The 20890-nt window shown below is 49.4% G+C and overlaps 1 protein-coding gene across 1 annotated transcript in view; it reads left to right on the forward strand.

The window, feature by feature from the left end:
* RAB26 (RAB26, member RAS oncogene family) overlaps positions 1-17650 on the forward strand; it is a 201739-nt gene extending 184089 nt beyond the window's left edge. The window contains exons 6-9 of the mRNA XM_075899858.1: positions 11755-11820; positions 14981-15037; positions 15526-15602; positions 16161-17650. Of these exons, the coding sequence (XP_075755973.1) occupies positions 11755-11820; positions 14981-15037; positions 15526-15602; positions 16161-16263 (303 nt within the window). The 3' untranslated portion in view covers positions 16264-17650. The remainder of the gene's footprint in view (positions 1-11754; positions 11821-14980; positions 15038-15525; positions 15603-16160) is intronic.
* Positions 17651-20890: the final 3240 nt, after the last annotated feature.

Consider the following 20890-nt stretch of genomic DNA (forward strand, 5'->3'; position numbering starts at 1 on the left):
ACGTGCTTGAGATGCTGGTGAGCACAACTCATCGATGGTGTCAGCCTGGCAGCCCTGCCAATCCGAGATGGTAGACGTGGGCTCTGAGAGTCATTGCTCTGGGTGTTGTTTTGCCATGTAGACGTACCGGGAATGTCTGAACGAAATGCTGAATCAATATCGTTGTACCCATTAAACAGACCAGCTCTGAGTGCCTGAGCTCAGTTTTCCTACTCCTGGGCATTACAGTAGAGCCTACAGCCCAGCCCCAACAGAGGTGTCATACCTGCTCAAAGTGCTTCCAGTCGAAATCACTCGTGTTCTCCCCACTCCAAACTCCCCTCATCAGGCTGAATCTTCCTTCCCTGGCCTGGCAGTCACAGAGCAAACTGCCATTTTCCTATGGAGTGGTGTGTCTTGCTCAGACAGCTTGTCGTCATCATTTAAAAGGAAGAGCACGCCACCAAGACCAAGTAAATGTAATTGATTAAATGAACCCACCCTCCCTGGGACATTTCTGGGACCAGGGAGAAGGATGCCTGGCTGCCAGGGGTAAAAACCAGGGCTGTTCCCACAAAACGGGCGTGTTCTAGACAGGCGCCATCTGACTGTCCATTTCAGAGGGAGACATGGTGTGTGTTTGCCAGCTATCCCACTCTGGCTAAGTGGTTTCCCTCTGAAAACATACAGTCCCTGCACACCCCAGCGTTACAGGTAATATCTTCCCAGCTCAGTTTGTCCTATAGGCATGTTAACGCTACTCAGTCATGTAACAAATCCAGTTAGGCAGGAAAGCCCATTAAGGATGAAAAGTACCGTGGAAAGGCTGGGGAATCTTCTTATTCTCCAAGGTTTTCATCTCTTTTCTGCTAAGCCGAGTGCAGCAAAAGGGGCAGGCTCGGCATGTGTTGTAGACATCCCTGTTGTTTCACACTCGGATCTGAAAGCTTTGCCTGTACGTGGTGTAAATTCCATTTAATCCGAAAGAACTCAGAAAAATTCAGGCCAAGGAAATCTGTGTATCGGCTTGTTTGCTCTTCTCCTGCAGATTGCTCCCAAGCAGAGAGATTCCCCCTCCCTCAATACACACTAACCTTTGCTCTTCCTTCCAGTTTCCTAGAGTAACATGTCAACACTTGCTTCAGCTTTGCTAGATGCATCAAGGCCCCTTCTGTTGTGACAAATAGGGCACAGTGGCTCAGCCTCTCTCTTCCCAGCACTTGGGATGAAATATTTATCCCACCCTCCCCCGGAAAGCTTTGATTGAAAGTGACACATCCATTAAAAGACATAAATGTTTAGCCCCCCACACAGAATTTTCCTTGGGCTGCCTGAATGGGAACATGGTGTAGCAACAACACTGCAGCCAGCCTGAAAGTGACAAGGAGCAGCAGGCTCCTTAGAGCCGTTTTGCAACAACTCACCGCGCAGTTAATGTCATGGCAGTGGGGGAGCCTCACAGTAGCTGGCTTCCTTTGGCTCAGTTCCAAAACTCGGCTCCATGCTCCAGTCTTCCAATCAAGCAACTCTGGACTCCTGCTGAGTAGATGGGAGAGAGTGGGGGGACAGAGTTCCTCTGAGCCAGTGCCCATGAACGGTTCAATGAGGCACTGGGCTGCTGGGGGCTGCATGTGCAGTGGACATGTAAAAACGTGGTGCTGCTCTTCACAGTTAGCAGCGGGACGGGGGTTTCCTAGTAAAACATCAGCCCAGTGAATTCCCTCTCCCTGCCTGCGTTCCCACCTCACTCTGTCTCTGTGTTCTCATCTGCAAAATGGGATCAATAGTACTTGCCTGCCTACTGGGCCCCTTGGCTTGTGCAGCCTGTCACGCATACACAGGTGAGCCAGATCTCCTCAGCATCATAGGCACATCCAGGGGTTTTATAGCTTGTCCAAGAGGAGCAAGCACGGCCCTTCCAGGGCCTGCCTACCCGCACTTTCCTTTCAACCCCGCTGCTCTAGTGTGGCCTTTGTGCCACTGGCCTCCTGTTTGCAGCAGCAAGACGTCCTGGCCGCCTGTCCTCTTAGCTCTCAGGGATGTGGACTGGAGGACCTGCTGGGGCAGGGATTCAGACAGATTCGATCCAGTGCCAGGTGCTCTTTCATCGATCATAAAGTAACAGGCCCAGAACTGTTCTGTGCTGTTAATGCAGTGACTTCTCTGAAGCTTGTCTCCCTTCTCAGCAGCTTTGCTACAGAGGGACACGGGTGGGGGGGATTTGCTACCCTACAGTTTTGCGAACGTGGTAGGATCATGCCTCTCAAAAGCATGCTTCAGACAGCACAGTCAGCTGCAGTTCACTCCCACCGCTGCTGGGCCAGAGAAACCAACCCCAGGGCAGCAGCTTTTCATGCTGCTCCTGATCCCCCAGGGGAAAAAGCTGGTCTCCAGCCCTGCTCCAGGACATTTCTGCTGAGCGGTTCAGGCTTGCTTCGGGAGCTTCTATTGTTCCAATGTGCCTCAGAGACTTGGCTTTGGGCTGGGTCCATTGTGGGCTCTCTCTAAGATTTTAATGAAGGCCACAAAGTACCATGAAGCTTGCATAACATAAGTCAGTGACGGAGAGGATGCTGAGGTGAATCTAAAGGCTGCTTGGAAGATCCCAAGGTCTCAATGCCTTTCCCGTGACTATGACCTGGCTGCAAAGACCTGCGTGGTGGATTGTCTTCACTTGTGGTCTTCAGAAATGCCACCCTGTGTTGACTGGCCAGCCATGGAATAGACTAAGCTGCACAGGCGAGCCCACCGATTGCTGCCATTTTAATTATTCTGATCAAGTCTGCCTTTAGCTCAGCCTCATGTACCGCAGCCAAAACTTGAAACGCCCTGTCTGCTCAGCCAAGAGCAGCCGCTGATTGTGTCAAACGCGTGCGAAAAAATCTTTTCGGTGGAGGTGGCAAACTGACTGTTGGGGGAGGGGGGACAGTAAGCCCAAGCTCTGTATGCAAAGGAGTTTGACTGGTGGGATGAAATCTTTCCTCAAAACAATCCATTTTGTAAAACTCGGTGTAATGCTGCATCCTCTCTGGCATTGAAATACACCGATTCACAGCTTCCCCAAGGGTTACCACCCACGCATGTGGCCCATTCATAGCCTGGGTAACTGACGCTGACCCTAAATAGGATTTTTTTTTCAGAGACTATTATGCTCCGATGAAAGGCTGTTCATTCAGGAGCTCAGTCACGGAGTTAATCACTTAGCATTTCCTGTCACCTTTTAAAATGCACAGAATTGCTCCTGGGCCCAATGTCTGAAATAAGCGATTCTCATATTTTCAGGCTTAGTGATCCCCTTTCAAAGTGCCGCAGTCTTTGGTGCCCCACCTTTTGAACTGTAATCGGTGGGTTTACACTGAGTTGCTATCAGGGGCCCTGCTGCTGTAAATTGCTGTGTGCATTGCTGAGTTCGGTGCCCAGTGACGTTAGCAGACTCTTCACAAAACTCAGTAACCAGGTCTCTGACTCAGGAAGAGGGTCAGCCCTGCATTTCATGGCACCTTGCCTGGTGCTGTCTTGCCACATGTCCTGTGGTCATAGCTCCTCCCTCCTTCCCTGGCAGCTGACAACCTGATGTCTTTGCCTTTGCATTTGAGTCACACGCTCTAACTGCTTCTGTCAACCAGTCGCTCTGGGTCGCACCCTGACCCTGGTGATAATGAAGCTGTCAGATTCAGATAAGCGTGGCATCAACTTCCTCGTCCGTTCCACTCCTGCCTGTCCTTATGTGGCTCAGGTAGTGTGCTGGCTGGGCTCTGTAGGATTGCCTCTGCCTTTCGCTTCAGCCCAGGCCAATCAATCAGTTCATTAAAAATGCTGCGGGACTCCAGACCTTAGTCAGCGACGGGTTCCTCAGCCTGCTTCCCCTACAGCCGGGGGTTACCCTACACTGATGCAGCAGGGGGCAGTAGTGCTCCAGCCCCAGGTGGGTGATGGGAAACCGACTTTGCTATTAGCTGAAAAGGGGGCTCTATGCTGCCCCCCGGCCTTTGCCTTTTGAAGCCTGCCTGCCACAGGGCACTACTGCTCCAGGCCATGGGTCTGGGGGCCAGAGGGTAGTAAGGTTATGTAGCTGTATGGGCCAGGGGCTGTGAACGGCTTCAAGGAAGGGTCAGCCCAGCTCGACCAGGCTCCCAAACGAGCGTGGGCTGAGCAGTCAGAATGTGAATGGCTAAAGGGCAGCCAGGCCTTTGCCACAATGCAGCAGGCCAGGCCAGGCTGGAGGAGCCCCAAGTGCACCCATTTAAGCAGTTAACTAATTAAACTTAACATTTAACGATTAACTGATTAAACTGGATTTTACATCCTTACCGAGCAGGTGAATCACTCAGGTGGCGACCAGCCCAGGGAGGCTGGCCCAGGCCACTTCAGCCTGGGGTTTCCAGGATGCAACTGACCAAGAAAGGGCTTTTAGTGGAGAAGGCTGGCTGCGAACAGGCTCCGAGCCTGCCCTCTGGTCCCCACATGGACTCAACCATCAACCCAGGGTGGGGATGGAAGATTGCCTGCTAGGGGCCTGGGAGGTGGATGGGTGATCTCTGGGAAGCTTCTAGCATGTGCACAGGAACTTCCATTGGCTTGGTGTTTCTGTGGGAGGGTTTTACCGTGAGGAGCACGGTGCTTGCTGGCAGGAGCTGTGGGTAACATGTATCTGCTGGCAATGCAGAGCTGTAGCCCTGGGGGGAGAGCGACACACAGGCGCTGGCCTTCTGGGGAGATGACAGTGTAAGGCAAGGAGCCAGACAGCCCTCAGCAGCGGTGAGTGGGATATGGGTCCCTGGCCAGAGACAAGTCAGGTGATGGCTGGAGAGCAGACTGGGCATTGCTGGGGGAGGACTCCAGTGTATGTGTGGCATATAGTGCAGTGACACTGTGGTAGGAGCCATGTCCGCCCCGTAGCTTAGAGGCTGGCTGAAGGGCAGTATTAAATCCAGCCACAGCACTGCATAGGCACTGAGACCCTGGTGGGGAGTAAGAGTGTTGCTGTCCGGAGGCGCAGCTGGGCATTGTCCCAGGAGCGGGCTGATGCCATTTCCCCGCGCAGCTTAGCCAGACAGGACTGTCACGGGGCAATTCCCTGCCCCCCAATGCATCCTCTGTGAGATCTGCCACGTCTCCAGCCCCATCTAGTGAAGCAAAGAGGTATCGCTGGTCCTAGGAGCCAAATGCCCCTGAAGAAAAGATTGTTCAGAGTATTTTAAAAAGCACTCGTCATTTTTCTGTATAAAGAGCCCAGTTCATCTCTAGCAAATCCAGAGCATTTACACCAGGGACTAACCTGGTCTGTGGCGCTTTTAACCACGTTTAGAAACAGAGAATAGGAGTCACTTTAGAATCTGAAAAAGAAAATAGCAACAATCCAGCAACCGCAGAGGGGTCACCAGGGCCTTGGACTACATGGGGGGAGCAGTTAAGTGTGACCCCAAATGATCTGGGAGGGCCTAGCATCACATGTGAGCTTTAAAACGCTTACCTGAGCCAAGTTGCTGAGCCTCCGACATCATAGGCTGTGAAATGCTCAAAGTCTTGTTGACCGCTGCTCAGCCGCCCAGAGAGAACAGACGAGGAAGTTGTGCAGGCCCTCTGGCAGGTCTCACTTTGGGGTGTCTGGTTCCCTGTAGTGTCGACAAGGGAGAGTCACTTGGAGGTGGGAGTTTGCCAGGCTGCAGAGAAGCTATTCACACTGTGTACGGGGCAAGGTTGCATGTGAGAGTCGGCCTCGGAGACAGATGCTGTATTCTGGAGTTGGCCTTTGCCTTTCTATTGGGGGCATTCATCTTGGTTTGTCTTCCCGAAAATAGGATCCGACTCTGTAAACCAGCCCCAAAAGGAGAGCTAATACCGTCTGCCCTCTAACCAATAGGAGCTTCCCCTGGAAAAGGCTCTGGCAGGTCCACACCTTTTCAGGCCATGGTCCCTCCAGCTGAAGGGAATAAGGGGCTTGGATACACTGACAGCCTGGCTTAATACTTCACACTGCAAAGGCTGTAGCTGGGTTCCCTTCATTTTCTGGATAAACAGATTTCCAGGGTGGTTGTTGCTAGGGATAAAATCCTGGTTAATCAGTTAACCGATTAAACATGTTAACCTAATGTTTAACCCGTTAACAAAGCAGGAAACCGGTGGGAGACCACTTCAGCATGGCTGGAACCGTCCCCAGCCTGCAGGGCTCCCACTCAGAGTCCCACATTGGGGCTGGTTGCTGGCTCCCAGTCCCTGCCACAGCAACTCCTGTTTGCGGCAGGCCAGGATTCCCATGAACAGAGGCTGCTTTGGACACTCGGGCCTGTCGCAGACAGAGGCTGCTCCAAATGGGAGCAGCAAGTCTGCGATGGATCCTCTACAGGGCTGGAGCAGCCTCCTGCCCACGTCAGGCAGAGAGCTGCTCCAGCCTTCCCCCACCCCTGCCCCCGGTCACTCGTTAACCGGAACAAGTAAACATCCCCCATTAAGGGGGATGCATACTGGTTAACCAGTTAACCTTTCACATCCCTAGTTTTAGCGGTGGGAGTCAGCAGCAGTAACTCTGCACAGAGCCCTGAGCCATGCTGAACTGTTTAGGGTTGTAACAGTGAGCAATGGTTTCATTAACATTAGGTCCATAAGACATCCCCTCTCCCCCCCATTTCCACCTGCTCCCCTGGCCAATCCATTAAACAGCCCAAGGCCTAGCATGGCCCCAAGTCTAGTCCTGTTAGCCCCGCAGCACTAGACTTCACCATTGATTCCTGTCCTTTGCGTGCGCTCTCCCTTCTGATCCACAACACTTTGCCTCCCCCATTAATATGGAATTTCTGTGCTGGCCGAGTCTCGCGGGGGAAGGAGGGAGCCATCAAAGGCCTTTTTGAAAATCATTTCAAATGCGAACTCTCCACAGCCCAGCAAGGAAAGGGTTTGATGGAGTTTCCAAACACCTCTGAAATTCTAGCCATAAAAGTGACGGCATGTCGGGCTCGGGGACAGCTTCTGTGTGTCAGGGGTGAGAGGGCGCAGCAGCGTCTCCAATATGAAAGCCACAGCTCCTCTTCCCTGCAGCTGCGGGCTGGTGTCTCTAACAGGACTACACTCAGGTTTTGCTTGGTAGGAATGGACAGACGCATCGAGGCTGCTGGACACAGGCAAATGCTCTGATTGTCTCTGGCTCCAAAACTGACAGACCCTGTGTGGTTTAGTATCACTCTGCAGGGTGTCTCTCGCTCTTAGCCTGGACTAAGCAGTCTTGGAACATCCTACCCACATTGCACACCACCTGCTGCTGCTCAGCCAGTAGCTCCCAGGTGGCACCAGCTCTGAGCTGCTGTGTGATGGGATCACCCCCAAATGCACCAACCCTGTGGCTTGCCTTTGCAGCCAGTGCACCGAGCAGGTGTATGTGCTTGGGAAGGGCAGGGTCACATCTGCTTACTCTGCTCAGGTAAGTCAGTAAACAAGAGCGCTGTCTTTAGCACAAGCAGGGAAGTGGCTATGTTGTGTTCCTCAGGCCAAAACCCCTGACTTGTATGTTTAACAGACAGGGAATCGGACTGCAGAGATGTGAATGACGGACTGCAGAGACATCCCTGAAATGGGCATTGTTAGAGAGGACGGAGAGCATTGTGCTATAAAGTGTTAGCAAGAGAGGATCACAGCCTGTTACCATGGAAGATGTGAACTGCATGGTCAATCCGGTCAATTATACGGAGCCAACAGAGAGCCGCTCTCTATCTTGTTTGACAACCTGGGTTCACCATACGAGATCAGATTGAATTATCGATGGGGCGTTTGGCAGAACAGCTGTACTACAAGGCAGCCAGGACAAATTCACCGAGAAAATCACTGTATGCTGAGGCCAGCAACAGCAGCATATGACCCACATTGAGAATTCCCTGGCCTATTTCTGTACAGAATAATCTGACCCGTTTTGGACAAACGTCCCATTTCAAAAGTTTTCTCAGGATGGCCTGGATCTTGCTGCTATGTGCACACAAGTAACTTGACTCGCCCGAATGCTCTCACTGAATTCAGCGGGTAAGTAGGTCCTGCTGTTCAGCCCCTTTGTTATGCTATATCCTTAATGATCCGTTACTGTAACGAAGTTGATGTTCCCTGGAATATGGATGAGGTGGTCTAGGGCCTAAGATTTACATAATCTTTTAAATCTCTTTAATGGCCTCCTAGACACTGGAGCGTTTTTGTGATTTTTTTTTCTTTGTTAAATCTGACTGTCATGTGGATTCTAATTTGGGGGTTGAAATCTTCTCCAGCAGTGCTGGGAACCCAACCCCAGCCTGCTGGGAACAGGAGAATGAGTGAAACTGATGAGACTGGTCTTCATTCATCAAATGCTCACATCCACTGACTTCAATGCAACATAAGGACACAGTTACGTGCTTTGCTGAATGGGGCAGTCTGCAGAAGTGGGACCTGGGTGCAAAATGTATCCAGGGCTCACTAGTACAAACGATGAAAAGTAAAATGAGGGGTGTGACGTGCTATTTCCTAATCAGATTGGGGTCCTGAAAGTGACTTGAGTTCATGTGGGGGGAGTCTGCCACCACTCGACCTTAATACCATGAAATACATGGGACTGGCTGGCTTAGGAACTGGAAACAAAAGGGTCTCCCCTGGAAGTTGCCCTCACTGGCCGGGAGCAGGTCACTGATAGCGGCTCCAGCCAGACAGCCCTGATGAGTTGGATAGCCAAGCACAGACTGGTTTTCGCATCACAAATGCCATCGCTGCCACAGCCAGCACTGACTGCTCTGCTTGTGCCAGCCATGAAGCAAGGTGGGCGGGTGCCAGACTAGAGCTATGCGTGGGATCCATCGCTTCACTGCAGGTAGGGAACCCCACTGCTGCAGAACACCCCCCTCCCCCCCCCCGCTATTTCCTATATGCTACAAGAGAGCCAATGTGTTAGCTCCTCACGTTATACACCCTGCTCCCCCTTGCCTACAGCTGTGACGCCGGGGGCATCTTTCCCAGCCCTGCGGAGGAGCTCCATGTAGCGTGGAAATTTGTATCTCATCACCAGAAGTTGGGCCAATAAAAAAAAAACAAAAAAAACACTTTTCCCACTTTATCTCTGGGACCAGCACAGTACAACAGCACCGCGTCCTCGAAGGGTGACACTGGGAACAGAAGCGGACATACAGCATGGGGTTCCCAAAACCAAAACGGAGCTCGCAGCTCCTGTGCTGTAGGGGGCTGCTCTACATAACACGGGGGTTAATGGTTCCAACCACTTTCAGAGAGAAGTGGTGCATAGGGGATCTGGTCCACTCAGGGGGCTTGATCCTGGATGTGCTTAGCTGCTGCTTGATGTCCTGCCAGGCCACAGTGTGAGCCGTATCTGCCGGCAGCATGTGCACTAGACCTGAGTGTACAGTGTTGGCAGTGGTGCAACAGTCTTAAGGGGGGGGGGCCGGCGGCATTCTGAATGGAGAGCACCTGGCACTCTCTCTCCAGCCATGAGAACAGAACCACCTCCTGTTAATCAATTCTGCTCTTGGTCAGCTGCGGAGGGATGAAGCTCCAGCCCCATGGACAGGAGCGGTGGTGGTATTTTCTAAGGCCCTGCTGGCCTCTCATGCCGTCAGAGAACCATCTGGGGCTGGACTCGGAACTGGAAAGCCAGGCAATGTAGAACTGATAAGTCGAGATGGTCAAAACGCCAACCCCTCAAGGAAAAGAAAAAAATCCGATTAAAGGCCCCTTCTTGGAGGACAAGGAACTTTAATTCCAGCCCAGACCTTCAATGTGAAGTGAGATAAAACCTGATTATTGAATTTACCCAGCAAGGGCCTCTGGGACAGGCTATTAAGCGTGTCGGGGATTTTAAACAACAGTGTAGCAAATGCATTTCCGAAAGAGCTGTATCAGCCAGTGCAGAGCTAATAATAATGTGTTGATGCTCCCGCCGTCTCTGGGCTGTATTGGAGAGTGATAGGCACCGGCTGGAAAGAATCACTTACTGAAGCACAGCCTCGAAGACCCGTTTTAAACGAGATCTGAAATTAAGGTCTGCAGGAAAATTAGAGGCCTTGAGATCTTTTTTTCTGATTTGAATGGTGAATTTTTTTTTCTAACAAAGCTGCATTCATGGATGAGAGATGTTAATTTTGGTCTTCAGAGGAAGCACAGGAAGAGCAGCACGGGGAATAAGCATGTGGCTCAAATGGCCATCAAGATAGAAATTGATCAATTTTGTTTTAGAGGAGCTACAGGGGTCCCTAATTCTGAGTGACTGTTGTCAGACTACATCAGAAGCAGGGTCAGAAAAGCTGTTGTCTTGGGTGCAAAGTCTGAACTGAAGTCAGTAAAAGTGATTCTCTGAGCAACAGTCAGTATCAAAAGCAGATGCTGGTCTGCAAGCCAGGGTTTGGCACATGAACTCGACAACAGTATGGTCAGCACCAAGATTGTGAGTCAGCACTCCTGGGTTCTGTTCCTGGCCGGGCGTGACCTTGGGCAAGTCAGATACAATGGGGATGAGGGTGACGTTTGTACGGGACAGCAAATGCCCTTTCTCAGTTCTTTGGTCTGACATGGAGGCATTGGAACTCGTAGTAGCACTTGAGAGGTGCACCGACTCCACCAAAATTTTAATTGCTAAATGGGGTGCCCCCTCCTTGCCCCTTTAAGTGGCCCTCCTTACACACACCCATTGTCCCTGCATATAGGTTACACTGGCAGAGGCAGCACATGGGAGTGCCTGAAATTGAATGTGCTTTGCACGAGACCCACTCCCAGAGGTGCTGGAACAATGTGTATGGTGTGGGGTGCTGAAGGTGGAAGCCGTGTGTTTGGGTTGTTCCTACTTCAAGCTGGGGGGGAGGGGTCAGCCCCTCTAGTTCCAGTCCCGTGTCCCTCTTGCTGTTGTCTTATCTAGTCAGCATGCAGAGGAGGAGAGGATGATGGCTGCCCTCCAAACCGGTAAGAGAGAGGAGCTGCTCCTTGGGCTGTACCCATACCGGGGCGCTGGCTGCATTGCAGGTGGTTGTATAAGCTTTGCCACTTTCCCCTGCGGAATCCCCTGAGTGGAGGCATTTGGAATCCAGTTCTGATAATTTCACCTCTTAAGGAAACCAACCCTTAGTCGCCGCCTCCGTGGGTTACTGATGGGAATTCTTCTTCGACCTCCTCCCACTGCCCCTACAGGGGAAGTATGCTGAGCCTTAATGAGGGGTCCAGCAGGGGGTGCCTCTCGTTAATGCTGAGGTGGCTGCAGTCAAAGAGCTGCTCTCTGAACAACAGCAATGTGCTCTTGTTCCTACACAGCCTTGCAGACAGAAACCGGTCTTTTTTCCTGTCAAGATTTAATTAGTCACCCAGCTGTCCAGCCCCTTTCAACTAGAAGCTGCAGTCCAGGTGGAGGGGGGAAAGGGCTACACTCTACGGGGCTGAATTGCACCCCGGGGAAGGGGGTGGAGATGAGATTTACCCACTCTTCTTCTAGCAGGTTGTATAGCCTGGCTCTTCATGGTTATAGGAAATCCATGCGCCCTGGAGGATTGTGTTTCTCTCTGCAGGTCCCTCAATGAGACATTAAAGGGCTACTGAATTTGATCTTGGAGGAAAGGCCACAATTATGTGTATAGACCCAAAACACGGTCGTCAGCTACGATGTGCACACAAAGTGAATGGAACAGACATCTCTCACCCCCAGGGCTGGGCATATCCCCCAGTTGGGAAGCCTGAGAAAGGGGTAGATTTGTGATCCTGCTCCCTCTCAGAGTTCCTCCGTCTAGAACTCTCTCTGGCCAGGTTGTGCAGCCTCTGTTGTTTCCTTCCTAGGCATGGCTGTCCGAGATTCATGAATATGCACAGCAAGATGCGGTCCTCATGCTGCTGGGAAATAAGGTGAGTTTGGGTCCGGCCACGAGCCAAGTGAGTTTCTGAGCAGTCACACACTCTTGCTGCAAGATTGATCCAGCACACCCTGGGCCTATGAGGGGGCCATAGCAGGCATTTGCCATCTGCAGATATGGGTTCAAAGCCTCACACTGGCATGAAATCTTGGGGGCCCTTAGGAGCCTGGGCATGCCCCCATCATGATTGGGCAGGAAATCTGCTTTGCTTCCTTACACTCCCTGACACAGACATCCTTTAAAGCTGGGGAATCTCCCCTGGAAGCTTCTGGTGCTGTGGGACCGTCAGTAAAGCTCTTTGTAAATGCAGTCAGGAGAATTAGGCTATGGGGGGCAGAGACTGGCAGTGCCCTGCCCACGATGTGCTGTAATGTTAGCTGCTCAATTCCCTGACCCTTACAAACTATCTGGACTCCTTTTCGGGGTATCCAACGGACCAGCTATGCGAGTGACCCTAGGATGGGTGAGATCCCCTGGTACTGACATGGAGGTGGGTTGGGCCCTGTGTCTGGGGAGGTCTATCCATTCCATCTCAAGGCAAGTAAGCAGAGCCCTGCTCCTCTGCCTCAGACAGTTTGGAGAACCAAGATTTGTAATACTTCCCCCGTTTCTTTGCTTTGTTACATCATTGCCTGATGTCAGCATAAGAGTTAGGGCTGCTTTGGGGATCTATCACGTCTTTGCTCCAAGGCACCTTGCAGATATTGGGCCCACTCCGCTTGCAGATTTTGCTGGCTTCAGCTGGGAGGAATGTGAGCTGCAAGCCCCTATATGCCACTGTGGTGCAGGACCTTACTTCAGTGACGGGTGGCTTCATCATTGTAATAAATCCACTCCCTCCCCAAGAGGCAGGTAGCTGTCAGTGGAAGAATTCTTCCATTGATTTGCGTCTACAGTAGGTGAGCCTGACCTCATGACATTTCACAGGGCACAAAATTCTTCACTGCCTTGAGCAATGTAGCTATTTGACCTAAGTTTAGACTCCTAGATGCACAGAACCTTCAGGTCTGAAGGGAGCCATCTGACCTCCTCCCAAGATTTGTTGTGCCTAAACCCTCCAAGACAGACGACTCTCCAGCCTCCTTCTGAAAACCTCCCATGAAGGAGCTTCCACAATTGCCCGAGGTCTCAGTTCCATTCTCCTACTGATCTTGTAGTTGGGGAGCTTTTCTTAAGGTTTAATCTAGGTCTGCTGTGCTGAAGTTTGAACCCATTGCCCTTTGTCCTGCCCACTGTGGCAAAAGAGAACGTTTCTCGCTCCTTTTTATGGCAGCCTTTCACGTATCCAAAGACCACAATAGATATCCTCTTTCCTAAGTGCAGCCCAGGCCGAGCCAGTGAGTTCTTACTTGGCCAGAGTTTGGGTCACTAGGTAGTAGTCACTATCAGCAGTCTCCAGAGGAACATGCCCCCCGCAGTCAGCATGGAACACACAGGCCTGTCTGGAGATCTGCTTTACTGACATGCATGGGGGAGAGTTTCTTCCCTTTAGTGGGAAGAGCGAAGAGGTGTTCGGAAGAGTCTGGAAGTATGTCAGTCCCTGCCTGTGGAGATCTTGCAATGATCATGCATCTTTGAGGGTGGTCTCAGCACTTGCTTTCCCCCCTAAGAAGCAGAGATCTAGATGGACAGGCCCCCACCTTCTTTCTCCTTAGTGCTAAACACCAGAATACCTTAGTTGGGTGGCCAGGAGTCATTGGGCTGAAACCAGTTCACATGAGCTAACATAGATCCCAGCTGAAGACATCCTCAACCTGGGCAGCTCCCAGCAAGGCCAGGTGCCCTCTGGATGCAAGCAGCTTGGCATTTCTCTAGCAGCCCTGGCCTTATTTCCATGGGTTCAAGAGGGAACTGTGCTAGCCAAAGTCATGCACGCTTGTCATATTCTTCTCTGCTGCCAGACTTCAATTTTGTCTCCAATCAGCCTGAGCTCTTCTTTGTACCCTAAGAGCTGATTTGCAAGAACATTATAGAATCCCTCCCAGGAATAGTGAATTGCAAGTAAAGCTTCTGGAATGAAAAGAATCCCTCTTGTTTTCAGCCAGATTGTCTCACCTACCAATCCCGCCTTAGCCTTTCTGTTTCCTGTTACCGGGGAGGGGACTGCAGCTGGGAACCAGCGGCCAACTCTGACCAGGGCTGGCTGTTTCTGCTGACCTAGGCGTGTTACAAACACTTTTTGTTTATTGCATTGTCAGGTGTGGGATGAGTCTGACTGGAATCTGCATGGTTATGCTGTGGTATTCATAGACCAGTGGTTCTCTTGTTCATTCCTGGGTGGCAGTAGGGACATCTTTGAAGTGATCACTTTGGAGAGCCTGTCTGGAATTGTTCAATTTAATTTCCACTCCGCCTGCTCTTCCACACCCTAAGGGTACATAGCTCTGCTCCACTAGCCCCCACTCATGACTCCTTTATCCAGAGAGCAGTGACTGAGTGGTTGACCTGGGTTTGATTGCAGAACATCAGATATGTGCTTGTTGCCCTGTTGACTCTGTTTAGGGAAGCCCTGCAACTCCATCCATTCATGGCAGGAGACTCTCCTTGCATAAGTGTGGCTTTAATCTCTCTCTGGAACTGAAACCAGGTGTGTTCTGGATTCAGTCTACGGTTCTCCCGACTCGAAAATACTAGTCTTGCAAGAAATCACCAGCAAGAGAGGCAATAGAGAACCTGTGTGGGCTATCAACCCTGCCCACCTATTGAGCCTTCATTTAAGGATCTCAAGGCATTCATCAGGCAGAAGTTAGTGATGTTTCGCATCCCGCTTGCAACCCAGGGAAGTAGTGGGAAACTGAATGGCTAAGAGGGTTTAATCAAGCTCAAGTTAATGACAGCTATAGATGGAACCCAAGTCCCAGTTCTCGCTTGCTCTGAGTATTAGCCCATATACCCTTGTTCACAGAGCAACAAATGGCACAGAAAATGCAGCCTTATCTCTCCTTGTGCTCACCCACTGCCAGCACATCTAGGAGAAAAGATGCCTCCTCATTTAGCTCAGCTCTGATAAATGAAGTGTAATTGACTGGTAAAACTGGGGAGGGGAGAATGGTGAATGACTATACCATTCATGTCAGCATCAGCCTGTACTCCACAGTTTTGTCTGACATTGCTCTGATCTGTTGCAAACTACTCTTTGTTATCGCTGCTAGGTGGACTCTACCCAGGACAGAGTGGTAAAACGGGAAGATGGAGAGAAATTAGCCAAGGTATGTGCTTTTCCCAGATAAAATAGCTTGTGCTGCAGATTTGCTTGGGAAAGTGGCATTTACTGCTAAGCTGGGAGGCTAGATTAACTAAATAATGAGCCCCTAGTGCTGCAGAGTTCCTGCTGAGGTCAATCTGTAGTGAGAAGGAACCCCGCATGATGTTGCCTCAGATTGCTTGGCTTTTTCATTTCTTGTTTCTTTTCTGCCTTGCTCTGCCTCTCCTTGCACTTCCCCAGCTCCTTCTCACTGCTCACACTCCCCTATCACATTTGCTTCAAGAACCCTCTTTGGCCGCATCAGGTCCCCAAGCCTTTGTCACTCTGACCAGTGGGAGTCAGGTGGGTATGTTAGCAGCTCGGTCTGGAGATGGGCTCTCTTGTACCAAGCAGACAGCATGAACCCATGGCCCGTTCCGGCTCCTGGAAGGGTTGAACGGAGATTCCTCCATGATTAATGGGTCTCCTATTGATGCATACCTTGTCTTGCAGGAATATGGAGTGCCCTTTATGGAGACCAGCGCAAAAAGCGGCTTGAATGTCGACTTGGCCTTTACAGCCATTGCAAAGTAAGTTAATTAGCCTACTGATGCCTCTCCTGGTGGAAGGCAATCCAAACTGGCACAAAATAGTGCGACCAAAAATCTTCCCTCTTGCCACCACACTGTCCTCTATCTTAGCATTCCACAGTACAGCAGGAGTCAGCTGGTTTCACCATCAGCCCCCACCTGTCACCCAGAAATAGTCACAGCACCCTCTTTAAGCCAGCCTCCAGTGCTTGTTTCTTTTGTATAAGTGGGAAGTTCTTAGAATTGGCCCTTTAAAAACCATTAAAGCAGACTCCATTAATTTGTGGTACCAATTGTGTCTAAGGGGTAAGATGAGTCGATTCTAAAGCTTTTTTACATTGCCTTGAATGTAAGATTTTGATTTAGAAAAGCACTTAAATGTGTTTATCTTGACATATGAAACCTAACTTGAGTGTAACTTCAATCACATGCTTCCCCGAAGTACCTAACCTAGTCCAGCTGAAGATGGCATTGGTAAAGGGTTTTCCTGCTTGTGTTTTGCTCCTAGTGGTTCCTTTTACAGGCAAAGGGATAACCTTGTATCTGTCTCTCCTGCAGGGAGCTGAAACACAGGTCCATGAAGCTGCCCAACGAGCCCAAATTCAAGCTCCATGATTACGTGAAGAAGGAAGTCAGAGGCTCGGGATGCTGTAGATCCTAAAGCGCAGGCTCCAGCAGCCAGGGCAGCTGTGCAGAGACTCATGCCAAGTGTTCATGTGCCACACTCCCTCCTCGTGGACAGTATGTGCATGTGTGTTCATTGTCTGTGTGTTCTCATCAAGGTGAGCTGAGACACGGAGTGAAAGAAGAAAAGGCTCCTTCGTGGCAGCCCTGACATTCCAGGCACTGCTGTCAAACACCCCATTGTAGTAGTATTTGTTAATTACACACTGTGATCACTTCAGGTTAGGTGTAAAATTTCAAGTTCCTCCACGGGACAAAAAACATCTGTCCCAGATCAGTCACTGTGAACCTGACTGTTCTTGTGAGCTAATGGTTGCTAATCCTGACCTGAGTTTAACACAGACTTTCTCTAACATGTTGAGAGAGGAGTTTGGCACTGGTCCGCATGCACTTCTAGGCACCAGGAACTCCTCTTATCAGGATGGCTACAGTTGTTCTTGTTGTGGCCTTGGGCCAGTCACTTGACTGCCTTTTGCCTCAGTTTCCCCACCAGTAACAGGGGGAAGATAACTTACCCAGCAACAAAGGGCATTGTGAGGATTGTTTGAAAAGCACTATAGAAATGTTAAGTATTACATGACTGAAGGAAATTTCCCACTCCGTTCCATTTTTCTTTTCCTACTCACTTGGAATTAATTATGAAAGTATTTTGACCCAGGGCACAATATGTATTATTGAACTAGATAAATACTCAAAGCAGTTTTCAAGGCAAACGTTTTTGTAGTCTCTCCCTTGTTTCATGTCAGTTTTACCATGTGTAACACACATTCCTTGAGGCATCTCACGCTCTGCCCTGCAAAAGACAAAGAGCTTAGCTGTCCAGTTTTGAGTAAGCTCCTGCAAACATACCTGTTGTACAGAGAAACCCTAACTGTTTACATGTTTGATAAAGGCTTTTGTGTTCCATTATTGCTGTTTCCAGTATTCTAAGTAGAAAGTCCCAGCATATTGCAGCTTATCCTAACGTGGGTGATAACATTTTCAGAATACAGCGCTTTGATTTCTTTACAATTCTCTTGGGATAAATCTTGCTTTCAGTTGAAGAAAACCAAGGAGAATGCTATAGATTTTAACTGTACAGATTTGTTAAGAGCCTGATGCTAGCGTTGTTCATTGGAATCTTCCCTCGGTCTTTTAGCAGGGTTATTTTTAAGGCATCTGTAAATGCAAATCTGAATCTGGATGCTTGGGAGAGTTGAGGCGCAGTTACCAAAAGGGGATTTTTATCTGCAGATAGTTGCAAATTTAATATTTACAACAACCAGCGTTTATTGGACTGTATTTCCCAGAACCGCTTTAAAATAACTGTTTATCACAGGTTTCAGAGAGGTACCAGTGTTAGTCTGTTTCTGCAAAAACAAGGAGTCAAGTGGCATACCCTAAAATGTAAGTGCCACCCAACTCCTCATTTTATTTCACAATCAGAAAAAACCCCACAGGTTGCAAGCTAATACAGGATCACTTAGCTCATCAAATCCAGCTCCTTGTTTTCACCTGAACTGGATTAAGATGTGATTGTGCTTTGCTTTCACACCTATAACTTGCTGCTGCCAATGGGATCTTGGAGTTTGAAGGTATGCAGGATTCACACAATCTCTAAAGCAATGAGCTCAGGGCTTCAAAGTGCCACTTTCCCCCCCATGAAATTGCTTTAAAAGTGAGTATTTGTACAAAGAATTACAGCTTCAAAAGTATAGATACTCTGTTAAGTTAGTCTGATGCATTTAGTAGCAGCACAAATACAATGAAGCTTCACAAACTACAACCCAGACCTAGTTAAAACATGGCCTTTTTTCCTGGGAATTTTGTTTTAAGTCTCCCATTTATTTCTTCAGGCTTTCGCTTATTTTCATAAACTAAAAATGTGAAAACCTTTTACCAAAAAAGTGTCAATGTTTTGATGAGAATCTTCAGAGCACTGCAGCAAATACCTGTGATAGCTTCTAGCTGACATAACAGGACAGTGGTTTTGGCCTGAAGAGGGAGATGCTGATAAATCCCAGCTCTCTGCTGAAAGTAACTGACTGCAAGAGGCAGGTGACTGGAAAGCACACAGGGTGCTGCTCTGCCAGGCTACATCTACACTGCATGTGCATTCTTGCACAAGTAAATTTACAGTAAAGTATCAGAACAGAGGGCTTCTTGCACAAGCGTTATTCCTCTCCCCACAAGACAGAAGAGCTCTTGCGCAAAAAGTTAGTGTGGATGGGTAACAGGTTTCTTGTGCAAGAAACCCCTATGGCTAAAATGCCACCAGACCTTTCTTGTGCAAGAGAGCGTCCACACTGCCATGGATGCTCTTGCACAAAAGTACTGGCAGTGTGGACACGCTCTTGCACAAGACCTTTTGCACAAAACAGTTCTTGCACAAGAAGCCTGCAGTATAGACAGCCTCCAGAGTTTGCAGGCAGTGAACTGCATCATCTGAACAATGCTTCTGAGCTGTCATCTGTGAAGCTAGTGTGCCCTCCTGCAGGAAGAGTGAAATGCATCTCCTGCAGTGGATTCAGCAAGCTTGTCTGATTCCGGCCCCCCCTCCCCCATGGGGATAGTTGAGGTTGATAGATCACAAGCCACACTCCAAGAGCAGAGCAGCTTTTAGAAAAGATGCTGACTATTTGCATATTTTAATTGGTATTTGTTTAATCAGTGCAAAGAGGATTTAATGTCCCTCCGATGATCAGCAGTTGCTTGTTCTCTAGGGAAACCATTGTGAGTAAACTCAGACCATAGAGTGCTTCTTCACAAAAGGCTACCTTTATAAAGGTAGCCATGAGTTTACAATAAGCAACATGTTACAGACCACAGAACTATCTACTTTTACTTTAAAAAACTTTCAATTTAATTTGTTTTCACTCTTTGCAAGCTTGTAAGAAGTAGCAAGGCCAGAGGGGGAATTGAAGATTACACAGATGAGTCTGGACAATGTGCTCCTTTTGCTGTTAAGTAGCTCCTTCTGCCCACCTAGCTAAGGATGTTAGGTATTGTGTAACTGAAGTCATGTAACCGCATCAAATTTTAGCAGTTACAGGATTATTTGATAGTCCCTGGGGCAGGGCCAGCAGCTACTCCTAGGGAACCCGTGCCACCTCACACTGCTGCCTCTGATAGAGGCAGCAAGCACAGGCTGGCAGGTAGGAGCTGATTGTGAGGGGAGACTATTTAAAAACCAGCATCTATTCAGCTATCCCATGGACAGGGGCTGCTCTGTGTGATGCCAGAGCAGCCTCTGTCCACAGGGAGCTTGGACACACTCCAGAACAGGGGCTACTACAGCAAAGCAGCCTCTGTCCACAGTGAGCCCAGGCTCACCAAGAACAGAGGCTGCTTTGCAGCAGCCTCCTCTGCCCCTCCCTCCTTCACTGCATGTTAGGCAGCAAGGGGGAGGCAGGTAGGTCTGCAGAGCCAGCATGTGCAGAAAGTCATCTTAAAAGCTGGCTCCTCACATGTATCAGAAGCAGCCAGGGGGAAGGGAGGGTCCAGTGCTCATGGAAAGCCACCTTAAAGCCAGCTCCTAACCCTTGCTGCGTCTTATAGAAGATTAACAGAGAAGCCCAGACTGATTGGTTAATCAGGTAGTCATCAACACATTGACATCCCTACACCTAGCTGCTGAATAGTTTTTTCTTAGCTAGCCAACCAGCCTCATTCCCTTAGACTGCACTTAACCACCTTGACTGAATATTAATGAGAATAAGTGGCACTATTACTGACTTCTGCTACTGACTGTACCAATATTCCAAGTCACTACAGGTTGAACCTCTCTAGTCCTCTGGTCTGGCAAGACTTTAGTTAGCCACAAGTCCACTTAAAAATAGGTGTGGCCAAGTTTCCAAAAGTCCCATAAGGTTTATTTTCTGGCATCAGTCCTGGCTGCTCTAATTTACCCCTAAATATCTTCTAAGAGACCAATGAAGAGTGGAAGTGTTGGTAATGCTGCTAGACAATACTGACCTCCCATGGTTCAGCAGCTTCTCTGGTTTGGCACCAGTCCAGTCCCAAGAGTGCCAGACTAGAGAGATTCAACCTGTTCCATGTGTTTGCTGAACTCTCAGGCAGTTGTCTAGGGCTAGGAGTAGACCTAGTAGAAAAATGTGGGGACATTAGATCACTTACTGCCCAAACTGACAGTACAGTGATAACCTAGCCCTGGTCAAAATTTGCCTCTGGGTAACTTCCTACTCCTGATCTGCAAAGCAAGGTTCTTATAGGACTTCATGGAGCCTTCTACTCTCCTTTGGCTGTGTCTAGACTGGCAAGTTTTTCTGCAAAAGCAGCTGCTTTTGCGGAAAAACTTGCCAACTGTCTACACTGGCCGCTTGAATTTCCGCAAGAACACTGATGATCTCATGAAAGAAATCAGTGCTTCTTGTGGAAATACTATGCTGCTCCCGTTTGGGCAAAAGTCCTCTTGCGCAAAAGGGCCAGTGTAGACAGCTCAGATTTGTTTTGCACAAAAAAGCCCCTATCGCGAAAATGGCGATCAGTGCTTTTTTGCGCAAAAGCATGTCTAGATTGGCACGGACCAATCTAGACGCTCTTTTCCGCAAATGCTTTTAACAGAAAACTTTTCCTTTAAAAGCATTTGCGGAAAATCATGCCAG

Source organism: Pelodiscus sinensis, chromosome 16 (assembly GCF_049634645.1).
Source record: "Pelodiscus sinensis isolate JC-2024 chromosome 16, ASM4963464v1, whole genome shotgun sequence".
In the NCBI taxonomy this organism is placed as follows: Eukaryota; Metazoa; Chordata; order Testudines; family Trionychidae; genus Pelodiscus; species Pelodiscus sinensis.